This window comes from Cydia splendana, chromosome Z (genome assembly GCF_910591565.1).
Source record: "Cydia splendana chromosome Z, ilCydSple1.2, whole genome shotgun sequence".
NCBI lineage: Eukaryota > Metazoa > Arthropoda > Insecta > Lepidoptera > Tortricidae > Cydia > Cydia splendana.
Window position 1 is genome coordinate 36373872 of NC_085987.1, and position 16988 is coordinate 36390859.

Here is a 16988-nt window from a genome sequence, read left to right on the forward strand (position 1 = left end):
TGTAAAAACACCCCCTCAATAAAAATATCTTCAAGTGCTTACTAAATATCTTATAATCTGTAATGGCTTTTAGATTTGTAGGTAGTTGGTTAAAAATCCGGATAGCTTGATACCTTACACAATGCCTTGCTACTTGTTGTTTAGGGCAGAAAGAGTACTTTATGTTTTTTGTTCGTGATTGAAGGCGCAACTCCTGCTCCGCAGAAGACTCAAAGTTAGCGATATTTTTCACAAAGTCAGTTAATAAAACGAGCACGTATAACGAAGGAGCTGTCAGGATAACTAAACTTGAGAAGTGATCACGGCAAGATACCCATTGTGGTATGCGCATTATTGTTCGAATTGCTCTTTTTTGTACTACAATGGCTTTATTTATATTGTATTTGAAGCTGTTTCCCCAAAGTTTGATGCTGTACCTCAGCCTGGACTCCACTAGCGCATAGTACACTACTTTTAGCTGTTCAATCGAGAGTTCTTCCCTTAGACTTCTAAGCGCGTAGCAAGCTGATAGGATTGTGTTTTCTACAACCTCTAACTCCGGTTTCCAGTTTAGTTCAGCATCAATACGAATAGGTACCAAGAAATTTAACAACATCCACAATATCTACTGGTATTCCATCTATGATCACCTCTAGCTTGTCAGTTTTTTTTGTGTTGTTTTTGAACAGCATTACATTTGTTTTCTTAGTGTTAAGACTTAAATTATTTACATTGAACCAGTACTGGAATGCCGCAAACGTCTCATTTATTAATTCGCTAAGCTCATTCATACTATCGGAAGATATAACTCCACTAGTGTCATCGGCAAATAAAGTTAATTTGCAATCAGGCACTCTGTTGTCCATATAGTCAACTAGGTCATTTGTAAACAAAATGAACAGCAGAGGCCCCAAAATCGAACCCTGCGGGATGCCCCGCTTAACACTAACATATCGAGATCTAACCGCACTCTCGAGGTTGTTCTCAAGGTTTTTTATCTCTACAAATTGCTTACGGTTTTTGAGATAACTATTTAGCAGTCTAGCAACATTACCCCTTACACCGTAGAATTCTAATTTTTTTAAAAGAATGTCATGGTCCACCGTATCAAATGCGGAGCTGAGATCGAGGAAGAGGCCTGCAACTCTTTTTTTGTTGTGAAGTTTTAATATAACGTCATCCACAAAGCAATCGACCGCGTCTATGGTGGACTTATTTTTCTGAAACCCAAACTGCCTAGAGTTGATAATAGTGTTTTCTTTCAGATGTTTCAATATAATCTGAAATAATCTACGATTGAGATAGGACTGTTATAGGTACTGTGTCATGTTAGTGACTGTAAGTTAGTTGAGAACCGATGATTTAAATGAAATCCATTTCCGCATCCTAACAAGCTGATAATCCTATTAGTACTTGCTACTTAGGAGTATGTGGATCCTAATACCGTCGTTTTGATTAAAGTCCATTGAATGGATCGATTGAATCGAATCAGTGTGACGTTATGTACCTATTTAAGATGGATTATGAGATTAACGGGGCCTTTGCTGTTGAACACAGAGTCTCTTAGAATGTTGTTAGTCCGTCTTTAGTAGGTAATTCCTTAATTAATGTGATCATACTGATCATGTTCAAAATTATATAACTTAGTAACCAATGGGAAAGGAAAGGGCAGCAGTAATAGGGATTGTGTCAGTGTAATAAAAAAATAAGTGTGTTTTCCTGCAACCTGAATTGTAGAAATAAAAATGAAAACATACATTATTAAATTTTGTTTACGTCATTCAATAAAGTAACACAGTAACAAAAAATAAATAAACCTTGTACAAATCTGCGTCTGAAATTGAATGTCAAACGTTATTAAATACGAAATGCTGCTTCCGAGGACCAAAGAGATATCAGTTGTAAGAAAAGTAATGTCTTCGAGTTTGACAACTGCAGTAGACAGCTCTGTACGTTCCTTTAAGTTTGTTGTAATCATTGTCAAACCTGAACTTATGACAGCTAACAAACGAATAGCTAAATTATGGAACAGTACAGCGCCGTCTACAATAGCTGTCAAATTGTAAGCACAAGTTTTCGTTATACTTCACTCACTTCTAGAATCAATAACTCTTTGCCAGGTCGATTTTAGGTACTTTCGTTTCTATTATCTTTCTAGCGTATAAACATGTAGGCAGGTATGTTAAATAAAATGTTTCACCCCGCTAACAGGTGATGCTTAGCAACCACATTTTTAGGTGCACGTAATGAGAACGAGTACAAAAGACCTTAAGCATGTAAGGCCTTTTTTAATTAACAAACAAAAGAAGTATGAAAAATGTGTAGGGTCGAGCAATTAACACAGTAGGCTGGCAAAATTACCTAGCGTAAATTTAAGCAGCTATATTATATTTGTTTATGGGTTGTTTATTGATAATAACAAAAAAATAAATAAACAAACATAATTAAACTTAATAAAAACTGTGTTTGTTTATTATATAATTTATGGTCTCTAATAAGCTGCTATCTGATATACATTAATTAGAAAGTAAGAACTGATTACCAGTCTGCCGGACGATATCGGCCTGTCAGTTGTTCGGAGCTGTCAAATTTTGCGTTTAACTGACAGGCTGATATCGTCCGTCGAACTGGTAATCAGTGGGCCCCTTTAGAATTACCTACTTACTACCAGCCATAGTTATCTCAATTAATTGAAAATCTATGTATGTTCACTTTATTGTACATAACAAAGTTACCCAAAAGACAAAAAAAAAAACATATCTCTAAGAGGGATCTCTCCCAGCTAACCTTAATAACATAATCTTAATAATAAACTGAAATAGGAAATAGGTGTCATACACTAAAGAAAAAGTGACCTAGTCCAAAAACAAAGTTAAATAAAGAGAGTTTTGTTCATGAAACTTATACAGGTGCGAGTCGTATGATTTCGGTACTCACTCCACGTTCACTAACGTTATAAATGTTATAATATTGTAATATGTCACATAGTGTCATGTCAGGCGGCCAAACGATGAGAAAAAACATTTTTCCGACAGTATTATTTTATAACTAATATACTTATTGACAATATTCGCCCTGGCTTTATAAATAACTATTTCGATTGAGTAGGCTGTCACCTGCGAACTATATAAGTAAAAAAAAAAGTAAAAGTAAAAATTTTTTTTATTGCACAGAAAGATTACAGAGGTAACAATACGAGGTTCTGGTAACCCCGGCTACACGCGTTAACTATAAATCGTAGCGATTAATCTGTGCAGTCTGATTTGCGCAGTTTTATCTACCGTGTGTATGACAAATCGTTACGATAATCGACAACGATTTGTCATACACACGGTAGATAAAACTGCGCAAATCGGACTGCACAGATTAATCGCTACGATTTATAGTTACGTGTGTAGCCGGCATAAGAGTTGTGCATAACCAACTTGACATTCGGAGATTCCAGGAGCAAAGAGAATTAAATCACTACGTTTTAAAAGTCGGCACTCTCGAACAAGCCTTGAACCGTATTATGAACGTACATTTTGCCAACACACCAAATACAGGCTTAAATAACTCGCATCCAGGCCATAATTAAAAAAAAACACACACACACCAAATACATGTCAATACTACCAACACAAAAAAAAACAACGCTAGGGCTCGACACTTCCAGTACCTACTGTTTATCGATATCGATAAATGTGCGATACGTGCTGCTGTATTTACTGTACTACTGTAACAGTACATTTTGAGAATCACGTGAATTAATAAAATAAAAAAACATTATATAAACAATTTTATTTTACATGATAAAAATAACATAGTTTATTATTCAAGTAGGCATATTACAATATGCAGAATTCGCGCGCATTCTTTATTGATCTGGTCCTTTTTTATTGAAGGCACTGGATGGAGAATGATTTCCACAAATGAACTTGTTTCCATTCAGCTTTTGAATTGGTAAATAAATACGCCAAATCCTCATTTCCTGTTAGCTTTGCCCATACCTAATCGACATCTGAAAAAAAGAGATTATCGATAAATTGGTCGTACACTATTCGTGTCTTAGGTTACTTAGTTTTTTACTTAAAAAGACTTCATTCACAAAATATTTTCGTTTTAATCATGGATTGTACACGACAAAAACTAATTCGAACTATTAAATTTAGTAACTGTTAACGACTCAAAGTAAAAAATGAAAATATTGCATACAAACATCAGTTTACCGACCTGTTCGGATCAAGTGGAAATCTGGCCAAAATACGTCAGTAGTTAGTCTTCTTACACGCCCACCACAAACATCACATTTCCTTAAAGATTTGGCCCCCATTTAAATAACAGCTAAAGTAATTTTACCAAAATTACAATAAAAAATAACCACGTTTTTCCACGTTCACGACAATTTAAAAAGGCGTTATTGACGTTTTACTACCGATCATACCAACCTAAAGAAAAGTAAGTATAATACGTCTATGTTAAAAGCAAGTATGGTATGTGCTACCAAAATGCAACAGCAGTCAATTTAATTCGATAAGATTATTTCTATGCCTCAATGTTGGTAACAAGTACGTTCCTAATTTATCATAGTATGGGCCAGTATGGGGTGTCGATGGGCTGTCCAGGAGTCCCCCGCACTAGGTTAGGCCTGTATCGCGGGAGACCAGATGTACATGTCATGCAAGTTAACTTAAGAGAGGAAAACTATGTATGTCTATTATAAACATTACTATTAATTTTTGTTTCTAGGTTCAACTTTAGTATCAGTTATAATATCTTAGTCTAATCAGTTATTTTTATATCTATTAAAGTCTTGAGTTAAACAGTTTTTAGAGTTATACAGTTTTAGTCTAGTTTAGTTAGTTTTACATTTATTCCAGAATTTTAGAAGTAATGTCTCAGTCTCATTATAATCAAGTGATAATAACCAATTAAAAAGTAACTTTTTAGCTACATGCACAGTGCAATTAATTAATTCGCTCTGGAACTTTACGGCCGACTTTATACCTAATAACCAATAATACCTCTGAAAATAGATTTATATACCTACCGTTTAATCATTATTATATATAGCGAGCTAACAATTTAGTCAATATCAAGTTAAGGTGAACGTGAACGTGCCTTGAGGGGAATTACGAAAATGTTTACAGGTAAATATATTAGGTATCAGCTAAAATTAGATATAAGTAATGTTCGTTTCTTTTAATCCGCGAAATCAAAATCAATATGTTTATTCTGTAAATAAGCCTATTTACAGAATAAACATTTTGATGTAACAGCTGTCGTTTCACAATTCACTTGAATTTATTCATTTACAATGTCGTAAAATTAGATGGTAGCTGGTTTGTTAGTGCACACCGTTGTATGGGGACCTTGCACTTTGAGACCATTCGCTGAAACTTGGCACAGTTGATTCTTAGCTGGTCATGAGCAGATACAGACCGGGAGCCGTCGAGAGCCACCTCTCATTTAGTGGGGGGGAGGGGGGAAGTTCGACGCTCCGGCGCTTCACTTGGAGCAACATTTCTCTAAAACTATACCTATTAGGGCATGTAATATATCATTTACGGATAAATTGAGGATGAGGCATCTATTTTTAGAACAAAATCAATGCACTTTCTAACAAAAAAAAAGGTATAAAGTAGAAAAGACTAAAAAACGTATTATAGATTTTTTTTATAATTACCATTTTTTTTAATGTAGCAGCAATCTAATACAAATGCTGCTGTGGGCTACCGTTTACGAGTTATTATGAAAAACTAAAAAAAATAACGATTGTAGAACAAATTATAAGTAACTTTCCCACCTTAATAATATTTTGCATTGAGATCACTCTGACCCACGCTTAATATTATTTTTTATATCCCATTTATCAACAGATTTGTATAATAAACTATATATTTTATTTAACGTAATAAGTGTAGCTTTACGACTGTATTTTTTGTTTTCAGATTTCTGCTACACTTTAAACAAAAATTGGTGATTATAAAAAAATCAAAATACGTTTTTTAGTCTTTTCTCCTTTATTCTTTTTTTTGTTAGAAAGTGCATTGTTTTTGTTCTAAAAATAGATTCCTGAGAGACGAGACGGTCACCCATCCAAGTACTCACCCCGCCCGACGTTGCTTAACTTCGGTCAAAAATTACGTTTGTTGTATGGGAGCCCCACTTAAATCTTTATTTTATTCTGTTTTTAGTATGTGTTGTTATAGCGGCAACAGAAATACATCATCTGTGAAAATTTCAACTGCTATTACGGTTCGTGAGATACAGCCTGGTGACAGACAGACGGACGGACGGACGGACAGCGGAGTCTTAGTAATAGGGTCCCGTTTTACCCATTGGGTACGGAACCCTAAAAATTACCACTTAACGTATAAAAACAATGTCATTGTACTACACCTTACCTACTCATAAAAATGTGATGATTATTATTAAATCAATGTGATTTTTACATTTTCGTTTTAGTTTTACTAAAATTCTAGTATTATTCATTGAGTGGTTTTGACTGGAACTGGTTTTGACTATGCCCACTTGCCCAGACAAGGGGAATACTTCCTAGTAATATTGGTAAAATACCGAGTAACATTGGGAAAATTACCAGTAGTATTGGGAATTTACTAGAAAAGTAAACCTAAGTAAACCTATGCCAGTAAATTAGAGTTAATTAGAGTTAATTAGCTTAGCATATGTTATATAATAGTTATGTCTAAAGGAAGAGCGGCGTCACCCAACACAGGCATTTTTGCTTACCGGGTGGCTCCATCACTTTACATTATAAACAAAGTGTGTCTTATGTAATAAAGAATTTTTGAATTTTGAATTTGAATTTTGATGTTGATTTGTGGCACTTCGTATGATGCATTTGTTGACAAGAAATGATTTAATGTAAAACTACTTATGTTGACATTTACTTAATTTGAATATTACCGTAAATTACTGATTCTGGGGAATCTTACCGGTAACATTACTGGGAATTTTCCCACCTTGGGTATTTTACCGGTAACGGCACATCACTAATTACGGTAGTATGCCATTTATTACGTTATTCAAAATAACGATATATCAAACTATAATATATGAAAAGTAGTTATAACAAATGTAATGCACCCCGATTAATGATCACGTACGCCAGGTCAAGTCTTCCGCCTGCTCTGCTATTATTATTATTATTTTTCACCACACCAGCTCGGAAAGGCTTACTTTGCACTTCAAAAACTGATAGCAAAGTTGCATTTTATTCACATGTGAGGCAAAGTAATCAAATGCAAATTTTGAGTTGTTTTCTTATGTTTGCTGGTAGTATTGACTTTTAAATGATGATTTTGGATGATAAATAAATATTTATCATCCAAAATCATTAAATAATAACATTCATTTGGATTGGATTTGGTTTGATTTTGTTTGTTATTTTACATTTAATTTGCTTCGGGTTGGTGTGGTGAAAAATTTTGTGTTTCACTCGGGGGCAAATTTTGTTTAACCCTCGTGCTTTGAAACCCTCGCAACGCTCAAGATTCCATTTTTCGAACCACTCGCTACGCTCGTGGTTCAATTTTGGAATCTTTCGCCTGCTCGGGTATCAATATTAGCACGAGCGGTTAAACAACAACTTTGCCCCCTTGTAAAACAAATAACTATTAAAAAGTTTAAGAGAATATGTCGACATTCGTACTTTTTTGGAAAGCTGAGGAACTGAGGAACTCATTTCTGTATTTTGTACGCAAAGTGTCATACCTTTTTTTAAAGTAATGCCTTAAAATGTTACAAAGTTTGGGGAAAATTACAAAAAATTGTGACTTCAAATCCTTTTTTTTTTTTTGGGGAAATTTTGGCATTTTTTTTTTATTTCACGTAATAAGTAGTTTATTGGCTATTAGATGAATGCTTTTTTTAATTCAAAATTTGAGTAGTTTTTTCACAATTACCACTTTTTAGTCAAAAGGCGGGTTTTTTAAACAAAAAACTAAAAACTCAAATAACTTGAAAACCAATGAGTTTTGACCCCTGGTTGACTGGACTTAAATCATTGCAAATGATCCATAGAATAACCCCTTTCAAGAAATACGGCGAATTTCCAAGCACCCTGTATATGTAATAAGTATGAGTATCTACTCGTACCTACACATCAGACCAGTTGTCTATCTAGTTGACAGGTCTAGGTCTCCACTTACACCATTCACTAACCCGGGGTTAACCGGTGAAACCTGGAATTACCATGGTTACCAGTACAATTTGACACTGACACGGTTTAACCAGTTAACTCCGGGTTAGTGGGATAGTGCAAGTGGCGCGTGTTATAACGTTGGTTAGTAATATACTTTTTAAAATTATGTTATAAAAAGCTTTAACTGGCAGCCGCAACGCACGGCGCAGTTTGTTCGATTTAGTTTTAAATTTTGATAAATCTATCCTCCAGCTTCCGCGAATCGACTGCTCGTAATGGTAACTGAATATATGTACCTACAACGTATTACGATTCCAATTTAAGTATTTTATTTCTCTGTCCGTTTACGCAGTTTAAACAATTTATATAAACTAGCTAATTTGTATAACCTACCTATAGATCTCGCGAGTATAACTTGAAACTGAACATACATATGTATGGCTCCGCCATTTAGAGAAAATTCTAAAAGCTGAATCGGCAAAAAAAAAAAAAAACCATCGAATGTGCTCTCAAAATTTCACGATAATCGGTTGAGTATTTAACTCGCGCACCGAAGATTCTGTACAAAATAACAATTATTTTAAGGCACTATAAACACGAAATATGTTTTGACAAGAAGTAAGCAAAGTATACTGTGAAATATTAAAATTGCTGTCCGCTTACTGTTTTTACTTCTTGATAACAGTATAACGACAACAAACGCTGAGGTTTCATAATTAGTACCCACCTGTAGTAATCCATATCGAAGCTCGATGTCCAAAAAGAAGTATTCCCTGGCGTAGGGTGGTCGCTGCGGGGTGGCGTTCACCTGGGGGTTCTGCATGCCGGGGGGGCCGAGCGACACCGGGTGCGGGAGCACCGGCGGCTGCGCGCCCGGCACCACCGGGGTTGACTCCTGGAGACAACACAAGCTTAGTAACGTGAGGGCCCAAATAAACAATGTGATATTTTGGTGTTTTTCGATTTGTCGACCAGCGGACTCATTCGCGATGGGTATATCTCCTTCTAGATATGTATATACAAATAGGTAGGCATTTCTATTGCCACAACAATATATTTTTTAAATTAATTTAAAAACTAATTGGGGCCGTACATTTCACACAGTCATCATATTTACTCGTACATACCTCAATCTCTATGTAATAATCGGCTACGCTCGTAGCGCGTAGCACGCGCTCGCACTGAATTTGTTAAGGTGACGTTTGGAAGGCAACTGCAGCTGCATAACTGTTGTGAAATCACCGCTGCGGCCTTGACGCGGGCCCTGTATCTGTTAATTTCTTTGATAAAATGAGTGACGGATTGAATCCACTAATATGCCACTAATTATCAAGGAAAGTGTCAGACACAGCAGTAAGCCGCTGCAGAAATGACGGAACAGCAATGCAGCTGCGGTTGACATCCGAATATCACCTTAACTAATTTGTTGTTTTAGAAGCTAATGATAAACACATTTTGCATATTCTGATAAACATTCAGCTGTCTACCTTTTACGGTTCTTGAGATAGGGCCGGCTAACCGCTTACACAGATGAACAAACAGGGATTCTGATTGTCCCTTCGGATATGTGACATAAAAACACATATCATTTCTGAATCTTTGAAAGTATACTTAATGTTGACAAAACCCGCACACATTAGAACCATATCATACTGCTATCTTTATTTTTTAAAAGCTTTCCGCTGTCAACGAATACTACCTATTTAAGCCTCCATCTAAAATTATATCCTTCGAGCCCGTTGACTAATAATGGGTTCCTCCACGTGAACTTTGTTACTTACTCTAGTTGGTCTAAGAATCAAATCAAATTCTATACACGACGAAGTAGCTCTTTATAGTTTCTTTGTTTGGACTTCAAAATATTTATAGACAAATAGGTTTCAAAAATTCAAGTATTACAAGGACCGTTTTGTCAGTAAATATTAAACCCCTTACTTCATTGAGAAAAAAAATTAAGTAGTTACAAGTAGAAATGACCGCACTCAGTAGAAATACCTGGATGTGATGCAACTTTGTGTTATATTCGAAAAAATTACACCAAAGCCAATTAATAAATATCTGCTTTCCACGTGCAGTGCCCTGTTTATCAAAAGCTTGTAACTTGTAATACAAGTGGAAGTCCCTTTTTGACAGCTTTTGTTAGAAAGGGACTTTCACTTGTATTAAAAATTACAAACTTTTGATAAACAGGGCACAGATCTTGCTATTCACAGAATAAGTTAAAAATAGTGCAGCAACTTTTATCGGACCCGTTTACTTCAATTTAATTCTCGACTCCAGCTCACGGCGGGCATCACTAACAAGTGGTGTGCAGTCAAAGGAGACCATTTATCTAGCTCTCATTACATGAAGGAGAACTAGCTTTTAGCGCTAACTTCGGTATTGACGTTAAACCCATAGAAAAGGCCGTTTTGAATCTTTAGCTTCACGTTGCAGTGATTTCCTACTTTTGGTAACGATTTAGCTAGTAATTAGTGGAAACCGTAGTGGTTTAACGCCCTCAGGCTACGTTGCTTTGCACGATTGTTCCTGGTAACAACTGTAACAACAGTGGGTTCGAACAGGCTCTGATAGCTCAATTATAGCGCCCAGGCAGGTGTTAAAGTGATACATTCAAAAGGCGACTGCAGACTTGCTGTTGCAGCGTTACTGCTGCAGCGTTAATGCAGGCGATGTAACTGTACACCGTGTTAGGGTAACATTCCATTTTTGACCGCAGCTGCACTACTAGTACTGAACGCCTCGGTGTTATTGTCAATTTCCATAGTAAAATGAACAGTAGTGCAGCCTGTCGTTGGAAATGGACTGTCACCTTTAGTGTGTTGATGTAATGCGGTAACGACAGCAACGCAGTTATGACGAGACTTAGTAGTAAATATCAACCTAGTCAAATTTTCATGAGCATATGATTCCGAGATAGCGTTGACATTTTGATAAACGACTTGTCAATTCATCTTGTGCGGTATTTTTGTCGCATGAATAATAAACAATGTAGGAAACGTATGCCTTAACCTAGCCCTTGACGGCCCCCGACCCCAAGGCAGACCAAAAAAGCGATGGCTCGATGTCGTGAAAGCAGATATGAGCGTGAACGGGCTCATACGAGACGACGCCCAGGATCGCGCAATGTGGAGGAAAGCAAGTAGGAAAGCAGACCCTGGCAAAGGCCGGGATAACGCTAGGTAGAAGAAGAATAATAAACGACTTTATTGTCGCATATTAAATCTCGGCAGAGCTCTTAACCTTTTGGACGCCAATGACCGATATATCCGCACCGCAGGTTCAACGCCAAAGACCGATTAATCGGTCACAGACCACAGAGAAACATAGACCTACTTGCATATGCATAAAGTTCTATTTCAGTTTTAACACTTCGGCGACGTGGCGTCCGAGAGACAGCTTTTGTGTTTGAGATGGCGTCGAAAAGGTTAACATAGATAATGGGGGTAATGATAGGAAGGGATTCGACAGAAATCACAGATAATTATGATACGAGCATCTAAAGTTTTAATCATTTTAGTCCTCTGCCTTTAAATAGGCTGAAATACTAGTCCTCTCCCCGTATGTATGCATTGAAAACATTTTGTGGTTCGATTTGTGGATTTTACTAGTAGGTACTCAAATTTAGATTAATATCTAATAAGTAATTGATGCTGGATGGAAATTGAAGGACTTTTTTAGAAAAGAAATACAATAGAATAGAATAGAAATATTTTTATTCGTGGCCACAAACACAAAAAAGATTTTTCGATAAGTACGGTTTTTCACGGTTACAGTATTGTTTCAAGTCTGTTAATAACGATCGACATAAACCAATAAGTTAATAGGGAGTGTCTTATATATATATATATATATATTAATATATATTAATTAAAATCTTGAATCTAAGTAAGCTGCCCATACTGACAAATGAAAAACAATAAACACTTGTACTGAATATTGGTTCGGAATTAACGGCTACCCATAAATATTTAGAAGAGAAACTTTCGTAAAATAACCGGGAAGGATACCCCATCTATTTAACTTACAGGGAAGTACCAAAATGATAGACATTATAGTTTCGGAACTGTCCAAGCTGACTGTACAGAACACATTCGCTAGCAGAGACGAATTTCCTCAGAGAGCCACGAAATAAAGTCCTGCAAACTTATGCATGGAGAGTACTGAACGTGTAAATGTAAGCTCTTGTTATTCTGTGCACTTTCGAAAACATAAGAATTAAATAAAGTTATATTAAAAAGTGATTCAATTTACTGGCAATAGATTTACATACATAATGCTTTTAATGTAGGCACTCTAAAGAAGAGACGCTTTACAGATAGATCTTCGTATATTGACCCGTCTGTTGTTATGTCTATTGCACGCGCATAATTATATATATCGCTGTCAAACTTGCACAGTGACATTGACAACCGATATCGTGGGCGGGACAGCGATATAATTATGCGCGTCAATTTTGCGTGATATTTTACCTAGAAAGCGTCTCTGTTTTACCTTAATCAAAAAATGTTTTTATAAGTCCATATTCTTTGAAAGCATTATCCAAGTAGCGAAAAAAAAATCATCGCTACTCCGTTTGATATGCATACTCTGCCAAAATGCTTTTCATGTGAGGTCTCCGAGCTAAGCTGCGGATATAACGATCTACCTGGGCAAATTTGTTACGAATGAAAGAGGACAGAGTACCCATTCGCCTTCTAGAAGGCCGACCGGAATGCCGCAGAGGTAAAGGCAGGCCCAAGCTCAGATGGTTGGACGGCGTATACCAGGACATCAGCACCTTTAGGAGTGAAAAGTTGGAGAAGGAAAGCCACAAATAGATCGGACTCTTGATCAGGATAAGGTTACCCGCAGCTGTAATGCCTCAGATGAAGATGATGATGATGATGAGATCCGTTTAGAAAACGTTACATTAACAATACTATTGAAAATTAGGTAGGATTGCGAGGAAGGGAAGTACATATAGCACGTGATCGTCCATACAAAAAGAGAAAACGTTTTTCCACTGCTAAATATTTTCCATTCTTCATGATTGTTTATAATGTTATTGACACAATGAAAAACTAGGTTTATAGGTTTTCCTTTTTTTCATATTTGCAATACAAAAAAAAAATATTAAAACGCACAAAAAAATCAAAAAAAGCGAAACCTATAAACCTAGAATATATTATGCTGAAGCGATCGACATCAAATCAAAGTGAATTGATATGTTAAGATTTAGTTAGTGGAAAACGTTTTCTCCCGAAATGGAAATTGTATAAAAAAGTACCTTTTGTCAGTAGCTATAGGTACTTTCCTCTTAATCAGTTTTCCTTCAGTCCCAGATCGTTTTTTTTAGTGTTTGTAAAAAACGATAACATGTTCTCGTCGTAACTTAGTTTGCGGACGTAGTAACTTAACTAGTACCTACAAGCAAAATCAAAGGCAAATTTCGTTAAATATTGTGATCGAGTTTGAATCGTTACTGAAACTGGCAGCGAGATATTGACTTTTCATCGTAGCGGAATTGAATTTTTCATCGTTTTCACCTTTACTACTATATATTATGTAGTTTACGTAAAAATATGTAAAAACGTACGAGGGTACACCCAAAGTTTTTAGAATAGAGAAAACTGTAGAAAAATCAGGCAGTCAATCTTTATCTTGATAAAATTTCTTTTTAAACTCTTTTCTGACGAATATAAATTTGCATTAGAATGGAATCACACTGAAACCCATACGAACCTTTTTGTATGGCAATTTTGGGTCCACTAAAGTTTTGTATATTAGCATTCGTGGGGTGCGCATCGAGCGAGACCATAGTTTTTTTACGCTTAAAAAAAATCATGTAAGAAATTTTTGTCAGGATTATTTATTAACCGCTCTCTGTCAATCTTCTTAACAAAATGAGTGACGGAAGGAACTTTCTAATTGCAACAGCAATGCAGCAACGACATCAGGAAGTTGGGTCCATTTCATAATGCGCACTTCTGTTCTGTTTCTTGCTTTTGTTGTCAAGTACATGTTTGTGTCTTACTTTTGTTGTCTGTACACATGTACCGTACATGAATTGTGTTATCTTTTACAGCAACGTACCTAATTTATCAAGGAAATTAACAGTGACATCGCCCACGTCAAAGCTGCCGCAGTAACATTGCAACAGTAACGCTAACTTCAGTCGCCATCTGAATGCGACCTTAAGAGCCTGTAAAGCCAGCATAATAAAAAATCAGCAATAATCAAAATTTATACCAAGCCGCACGAAACTTGCGACAGAAGATAAGGATAACTCTCGCGGGTTTTAAACGCTTTACCTCAATATATTTCTGTTTGAAATTTTGCTCGTGATGTCACTGCACACTGGGCATCACTAGCTAATTTACGTATTTACACTAAAAGGTCTAGCAGGCTAAGCTAACAAGATTGGCCCCCGCAAGGGATTTGGTTGTAATTTGAGGTGCTTTTTTTCATCCAAGTTCAAGGAAATGAATGTCTGTAAAAATATGCACTATAAACCCCATTTTATGCTCCTTCATTCTGAATTTATTTGGTTACTCTCGCTTGCTTGGTTTAGCTGAAATAACCGTTTAAAAATTACCTTGATATTTTGACATTTTCGTGGATAAGTCTGGAACAAAAGAAGATCGAAGGCTGATATTATGCATACAGTGTTCTGAGGACCTGCCACTACTGTACCTCAAATTACAACCAAACCCCTTGCGGGGGCCAATCTTGTTAGCTTAGCCTGCTAGACCCTTTATACTGATATGGTATGCAGGGTAACGATATATTTACAACTGAAATTAAATGAAAAGCTGCGTCAATAGCCTGCAGCGCCTAGCATCTGGTGAGCCAGATAGCGCTCGTTTGCCATCGTTTTGGTAAAAAATTCGAGTCCAAACATGCGTAAGCAGACTTACATGCCAGGCGAGTATGTTGTGCAGGCTGGCAAGTACGTGTTCGGAGGCAAAGGCGATGGTGTTGTGGCCCTCTTCCAGCGAGTGGATGATCTGCAGCATCTTCGGATGGCGCAACTTTTCAAGTAGGGCTACGCATGATCGGAGGCGGTCCAGCATGCTTTCTTTGCGTTTCGGCTTGTATAGTTTCTCAGCGATCCGCTTGTCGAATATGAATACTGAGCATTCCTGAAACAAAAATGCTCATTAGGAAATTAAAAATGGCGGGGTGACCTAGACACTTTTGAAGAATGGCGAGAGTGAGCATCAGGTGGTCTAACATGAGTTGCATTCTCGCGCGCGAATCCATACTTGAAGTCGCGCTAGTTGTGAGGAGTCGCGCGCGAGAACGCAACTCATGCTAGGGTGACAGATAGGGGATCGCAGGAAAGAAGGGACGGAGGCCTTGAACTAAATAATAAATCCTAATAGACATAAACTTGAAATACGAACAATATTTCTTTATAATTTCAGGAAATCGAAGTGGGAAACGGAATGTTGAACTCAAGCATAAAGTGCCAATACTTCAAAAAAAAATTGTTTCTCTTCTAGTTGTACAATTTACTACCTATTTTTTTTTAATTGCACCCCGTACTATCGCCTACAGGGAAACGTTTGTAGTGTTTATCGTAGGAGGCGAAGGGACTTAAGCGAAAGCTTTATGCTCGCGCGGACAAGGGGTTGGTGGACTCACAACATAAGTGTTATTGGCAGTACATTATTTAACCACTACTACATTTAATATACTATGAAACCTTCGAAATGCTCAAAATTAGGTACATCATTCGCTTGCTCGGGTATCAACATTAAGCCCCTTGTTCCAAAACCAATTTACTATTATACTTATTGTGTATTTGGTTAGACTGGGGCAAGTGAACAAGCCGTTTTTTTAGAAAAGCCATTTAAAGCCTCAAAATCTAACAATTAGTGTATTTTTTGTACGATTGCTCAAATAAATTAGTAAGTATCTTTTTTCCAACTTATTACACTTACGGACCATAACAAAAAGATTTTTAACCACTACGTTGTTGCAGTAGGTTTACTGCTGTAGGTACATACAGGTACTTATATATACCTGAAACACACTATATATGCAAAATACTGTAGTGTCTAAATGTCTTCTTTATGCCCGTGAACTCTCTGAGCCGACACTTCCGCATTCAATTTGTTTGTCACTTAACTCAAACCATTTAGAAATCTGCAAAATTGTTATCGGTCTATAAAGAGCTTTTTATTGAGCCATCAAGTACGTAAACGACCTAATGGCACTCAAATCGGTACGTTAGCTTTGCGGCTGAAAGGGAATAGGCAGTCTAGTTAAATTTTATTCTCACAGCTTCTCTCTTCTCACCCGAAGAGAAGCGGGTGGTGGTGGTGCCATCTAAACTTTGACCGTTGATCGGATTACATGGGACTGGGACCGTCGGATGATGGTGTACACAAACGTTTATTGTCTACAGCTTCCTCTAACCTTGAGGAGATACTTGGAAGAAGCTTTTGTCTCTGTGTTTCGTAGATGTGTTTCGGTATCGTATTCGTATAAGCTGGTCTAAGCTGGTCGCGTTCGCGCCATCGGCATCGTGATCGTCATTTGCTGATACATATTGCCTCCAAATTATCTGGGTTTTTTAATTGGCTAATAAGGTTTCCTAGTTGGCTATGGACTCTACATGGACTCCTAAGAGATGGAAAAAATTGTTGTTAAGAATCATGGCAATCAATTTCTTACAGCCAGTTGTTTACGTTACGTCTACCTTTTTAGGTGTTATAATATGGTAACTTTATTTAACTAGTAGTTCGCCCCGAACTGAGAACTCGCGGTTTGCCAAAAACTATATAGAGCGATTGAGTTTGTTGCACCTACTTACTCGTATAGTTCGACATAAAATAGTAGAAAATAGTTTTCAAGAAAAAAAACCGACTTCTAT

General features: G+C 36.7%; 1 protein-coding gene across 1 annotated transcript in view; it reads right to left on the bottom strand.

Annotated features, from left to right (window-relative positions):
- The window catches only part of LOC134803930 (SCY1-like protein 2), a 383486-nt gene that overhangs the window by 30417 nt on the left and 336081 nt on the right, over positions 1–16988 (bottom strand). Inside the window, exons 4-5 of the mRNA XM_063776750.1 lie at positions 15025–15249; positions 8853–9020 (exon numbers count right to left, since the gene is read on the bottom strand). Coding sequence (XP_063632820.1) covers positions 8853–9020; positions 15025–15249 — 393 coding nt within the window. The remainder of the gene's footprint in view (positions 1–8852; positions 9021–15024; positions 15250–16988) is intronic.